The following is a 6,199-nucleotide window of genomic DNA, read 5'->3' as shown; positions in this document are numbered from 1 at the left end:
TGGGAGTTGGACATCCCAAAGGAGTTTATACTTCAGATCTGAGGTCTATAAGGGTTTTCATGTCATAAAGGTGCCAACTTTATGGCCATAAAGGTCTCATGCAGCCCTTTGACCTCCATTTCGATTTTTTGGAGTTTCTAATGATCATGCATGAAGAGAAAGTCGGGACTTTATGTGCTCATGTAGTCCCTAGGGTTCAGATTTGTGATATCATAGCCTATTTTGCAGTTTTGGTTGTCCTTGGACCAAGACTTTGGTCTATTTAGGGTTAGGTTTGAGCTCAACCTCCTTAGGAAGAGTATTAACGAGTAAAGTTGGAGACTTTACCCTCTTAGGGTCATTTCCAGTTCAGATTTGGAGTATAGGGATTAGTCTTGAAGAACTAGGGCTTAATGCATCAAGAAGTGTTAAAATAACACGACGAGTTTATAGAGGAACTCGACGAGTTGATTCATAATGGCCCGATTTTGTGACAAGGACGAACTCGACGATTTCAAGGAGGGACTCGAGGAGTTGGTTCAAAAAGTCCCGATTCTATTGAACAGGAAGAACTTAGTGAGTTTGGGGATAACTCGATGTAACAACGTAAATTTTCGAAACAAAAATTTCAATTTAAAACTCATTTAATTAAAGCCAAAAATCATCAAGCATCATAGTATCAAATCATCACATCACATATCCATGAACTATAAGTATCAAACACCAAGATCCTCTCAGAACATAACTCGAAGCAAGGTACCACATTCAAAGTCAAACTGAACCTAAAATATTGAAGTACATTAAATAAAATCTAAACAAACTTAGTTTGGAAATTTTGTTACGCATATTTGGTATTTGATATTGTAATGTATTCTGTCGTGATTTTTTCCTGCAAATAAAAGAAAATATGTTAATACAATGGTTGTACTAGATTACTACAAATTTATAATCATATTTGTTTATTTTGTATCAAATAATTCGTTTATTACCTTTCAAAGTACATGGTTTTATGACACTCATAATCCTTCATTGTGATCTGACCTTAAGTAAGTAGTGTCGTCAACCTCATCATTTGAAGATGGAATGCCGATAGAAAATGGGGGTAGCTCGTCAAACTGATCGTACTCTTCCTCGTCCACAACATCATCAACACCAAGTATATGCCGTTTTCTATGCATGACGATGTGCTTTTTAGAGTCTTTTGGGTCCTCAACATAGAATATCTGGCTAGCTTGTTTAGTTAGAATGAATGGTTCTGATACATACCCATTTGTGGAAAGGTCAACAATTGTAAACCCATCATTGTCAACTTTAACACCTCGTTGGTTGTCAACCCATTTGCACTTGAGCATAGGTATAATGATGGTTTCATATTTTATTTCCCATATTTCTTGAATGACACCATAATATGACTCTTTAGCTATCCTTGACCTTGCATCGTGATTATCTCCATATAATTCTGTTGATGCTATTAACGTTACTCCACTATTTTGAAGCGTACTTTTTTTATCTTGTTGATTAGTGTAGAATGTATAACCATTAATGTCGTACCCTTGGTACGTTGCCACGACATGTTCGGGACCATTTGCTAGATGTACCACAGCTTGATCAACATTGTTCACGCCATAACTTGCTTTCACTTTGTCTTTTAACCATTGTGAGAATGTTTTGTTATGTTCTGTAATCAACCATCTTTTGCTCTTACCACTATTCGACATTTCTATATATCTTTTGTGCTCGTTCACGTATCGAGCAATGATCGTCATATGTTGTAGGACTGTAAAATGTGCCAGATGCAAGTCTTCTTTCTTTGGAGTTACCCGTTTCAATCCAATTGTCCCATATCCTACAAGTCTTCCCTCGTGTCGAGATTTCGGTATGCCAATACTTGTAACACCTTGTAAATAGTCCGTACAATATTCAATTACCTCCTCTGTAGCGTATCCTTCAACAATACTACCCTCTGGTCGATATTTATTCCTTACATACCTTTTTAAGACACCCATATATCTCTCAAATGGATACATGTATCGTAGGTATACCGGCCCACAATACTTTATCTCTCTAACAATATGAGATATTAGATGAACCATGATATCAAAAAATGAAGGTGGGAAATACATCTCAAGCTGGCATAACGTCAAGATGATATCACTTTGCCATGAATCTAACACTTCAGGATCAATAACTTTTGAATGAATCATGTTGAAAAACAAACATAACTTTGTGATTGTGTGTCGAAGGCGATCTGTTAATATTCCACGAATTGCAATAGGAATCATGTGGGCCATCAAAACATGACAATCATGCGACTTCATACCAAGAAGTTTTAGTTCACTCATCGACACTAACTTCTTAATGTTAGCAGAATAGCTGGATGGAACCTTCACACCATGCAAGCACTTGCAAAAATTTGTTTTCTCAGCCTTTGACATGGTATAACAAGCTACTGGAAGATACGTGCGCTTTCCAATATTCTTAATAGGAGCAAGCTCGGGTCGAATCCCCATTTCAACCATGTCATCTCGAACATTAACCCCATCTTTTGTTTTTCCCTTGATGTTTAACAATAAAGCTATCAAGCTTTCACAAACATTTTTTTCGATATGCATAATGTCAAGACAATGTCGAACCTGCAAGTGCTTCCAATATGGTAGATCCCAAAATATAGATCTTTTCTTCCAAATATTATTTTCTAGAGGAGTTGTACCTTTATCTTTACCATTACGTTTATGTTTTCGTTTCCCTTTACCTTTGGTTTTTCCGAATGTAATGTTTAGATTTTCAACACGGGAAAATACAATTTCTCCTCGTAATGGTGGCCTTGCTATCGTGCTCTCGGTTTTACCATTAAACACTTTTTTTTTTCTTACGATATGGATGGTTTTTTGGAAGATATCTTCGATGATCCATGTACACATTTTTCTTGCAATTTTCAACCATACCGACTGTGTGTCATCTTCACATACTGGACATGCCTTTGATCCCTTTGTACTGTATCCCGATAAATTCCCATATGCTGGGAAATCACTTATGGTGCAATAAATCATGGCTCGAAGTTGGAAATTTTCCCCACTGTATGCATTATACACTTCGACACCTGGACTCCACAACTTTTTCATGTCCTCGATTAATGGAGATAAATAAACATCAATGTCATTTCCCGGTTGCTTTGGACCTTGAATTAGTAGTGACATCATGATGTATCTTCTTTTCATACATAACCAAGGCAGAAGATTGTAGATGCAAAGAAGAACTGGCCATGTACTATGGCGGCTGCTCAAGCTTCCAAATGGATTAATGTCGTCAGAACTAAGTCCAAACCTGATATTTCTAATATCCTGACCAAATTCTTCAAACTTAGAATTGATATTTCTCCATTGAGGAGAATCTGCAACATGCCTTATTTTGTCGTCTATTGTACGCTCCTCAGCATGCCATCGCATCAACTTTGCATCTTTAGCGTTTGCAAATAACCGTTTTAATCTTGGAATGATAGGCAAATACCACAAGACTTTAGCAGGCGGTCCACTCATTCTCATATTATTGTTTTCTTCTGTAGGATTTTTCCTTTTGTATCGTGATGTACCACATGTAATACAACTATGTAGATCTGCATAGTCGTTTCGATACAACATACAATCATTTGGGCAAGCATGTATTCTTTCAATTTCCATTCCCATCGGACACATCAATTTTTTTGCTTGGTATGTGGATACAGGTAGCTCGTTATCATCCGGAAGCATCTCATGCAAAATCTTTAGAAGACTTGTGAAGCTTGTATCACTCCAACCGTTGTTTGCTTTTAAGTTAATCAATTTCAACACAACGGATAGTTTGGTAAATTTTGTACACCCAGTGTACAACGGTTTTTCTGATTCATCAAATAATTGTTGAAATTTTTCATAATCAACTTCAGCAACATTGTCTTCACAATCATGTAACATTCTAGATAAGTTATCATAGTTGTTATCGTTTATATCATCAATATCATCATTATACTCTAAAGCAACTGCATTATGATCAACCAATATCTCACCATGTCGTGACCAACACGTATAATCTCTCATAAACCCACGAATTATCAAATGCTCTTCTATTTTGGCAGAATCAGTGTACATACAACAATTCTGACAATCTACACAAGGACACCATATGTAGATTTCTCCTTTATTCACCCGATTCTCCTCTGCAACTTTAAGAAAACCATTCAAACATGCCAAATATTCATCACATGAACGTTTAATTCCATACATCCAGTAACTACGATCCATCTGTCATTACACAAACTATATATTAGTAAGATGCATATAGGACAACCAATGTGCTTAACGAAATATGTAACATACCTAATACAACATTCCTACTAAAAACTATGATCGAGTGCTTGTAAGTAATAAAAATATGTTATTTTCACATTCAATATGTTAGATTCATATTATTGTGATGTTCAAACGAACAATAAACCAAGTAATATAACAAATTAGGTAATAAAATAAATTATTATTATCATTGTTATTGGAGCTAATATGATGATAAAAAAAGCACGCCTACTCAATTAAAATGAATAAGATAATTGAACAACTTGTTACTGTTTATTATTTCAATTGAGTTTTAATAACAAAATAAGTTATTTACTCATATTTTTGGTATGTTAGACCTAATCATATCATAATTCATAATACTCTATAGAAAGATAAAAATACCTGAATATAAATAATAAATAAGTTTAGAAAATAGAATAAATATAAATAAAAAAACAAGTTTAGGGAATAGAATGCATATAAATAAAAAATAAAAAAATTAGCGGCAACACTTTCTTTGTTTTCCCGCCAAAAGTTTTCTATCATTGCTCAACGTCTTTTATAATACTCCAGACATACGAAACAATCACATATCTCATCTTCATCTTCATATCTCCTCCCCAACTTCAATCATCTAATGTGGGATTTTTTTCCCCAAACAGCCGATTCCCTGTTACTCTATATAATTAGAACTGAACCTATTCATATTCACTACTTTTCCTCCTCAAACAAAAACAAAAGTGTGGGAAAGTTAGATTGTGAGAGGGGATTCAGCCATTGCTGAACAACTCTCGACCTTGGGGCGAGAAATAACAGCTAAACCTCTCATAATCTCTCTTTGTTTTTTGTTTCCTATCTGTTGACTTATGTTTTGTTGATTGTATGTGTGTAAAATCAGTATTCCAGGGCCGGTGATAGGCAGGGGAAATACGGGCATGTGCACAAGGCCTATTCCTTTTAAGGGCCCTAATTTTTTTATACTACTTTCAGCTAATCGACTAACGGAATCATGAATTCATCATTGTCTTCGACCAGTCCACCACACACCACCACCACCTCATATTCCAAAATCCAGTCGAGAAGATAACCAAATTAGAAAAACCAGTTCCAGTTGTGCCTTCTGAAGCCTGAAATCAGCGATATTCCGGTAAAACTTTTCTATTTTTCTCGTTGTTCCAGTTTAGAGCCTTGAATGGGGTATTGGGTTTTTGTTCCAATTGGCAGCCTTGAGTCGGAAATCACTATAATCAGTAGTAATTAGTAGTTAGTAATGTTAATGTGTATCAGTTAATCACTTATCAGATTATGATTATCACTTTATCAGAAATCTGAAATTAAAATTTCTGTGGTGAATTCATACTTAGCAGATGCCTTTGGTGATTTCATGAAGTGAGTTAAGGCAATAGCAGTTGCTAAGCTAAACATCATACAATTGTTGTCACAGAGGGTTCTAACGGATGTAATTACTTATTTACCCTAAAATTATACAAACAGAGTGATCAGTTAGTTATATGTTATATTGATGATGTTTCATGGTGATTTTTTGCAGAGGGTCAACTTGGTTATACCTTTGTTGATAGTCAAGCGACCCTAAGAAGGTTTAGCCCATTAAGGTCAAAGATAGTTGCTATTGCTATAGCAAACAAGCATACTGTTGTTTCTGATTCAGGTGATGTTTTCACTTGGGGCTGCAATGCCAATAAATAAGGTTAACTTGGTAATGGAACTTCAAGCATGTGCTTATAGTTTTCATAGTGTGCTGCAGAATGCCTTATGTCGTACAATGGAAACCTACTCTGATACAAATGAGGAAATACTAGCACATGTTCCCAAACCAAGAGTAATGCGGGTATACTCTAGAAGGGCAAAACAGTCATTTGAGAAGAGAGAAAAATTAGAATATAAAGAAAGGAGTG

At 35.5% G+C, this 6,199-nt stretch overlaps 1 protein-coding gene across 1 annotated transcript; it reads right to left on the bottom strand.

The window, feature by feature from the left end:
* Positions 1-995: 995 nt before the first annotated feature.
* LOC145002847 (uncharacterized) lies at positions 996-4,253 on the bottom strand. The gene has a single exon (XM_078962033.1). It carries the CDS (start codon positions 4,251-4,253, stop codon positions 996-998), a length of 3,258 nt encoding a protein of 1,085 aa, XP_078818159.1.
* Between the last annotated feature and the right edge of the window lie 1,946 nt (positions 4,254-6,199).

Source organism: Lactuca saligna, chromosome 6, assembly GCF_052625555.1.
Source record: "Lactuca saligna cultivar CGN05327 chromosome 6, ASM5262555v1, whole genome shotgun sequence".
Taxonomy (NCBI): Eukaryota; Viridiplantae; Streptophyta; class Magnoliopsida; order Asterales; family Asteraceae; genus Lactuca; species Lactuca saligna.
Note: the sequence above shows the minus strand (reverse complement) of the source record. Positions and strands in the feature narration are given on the sequence as shown.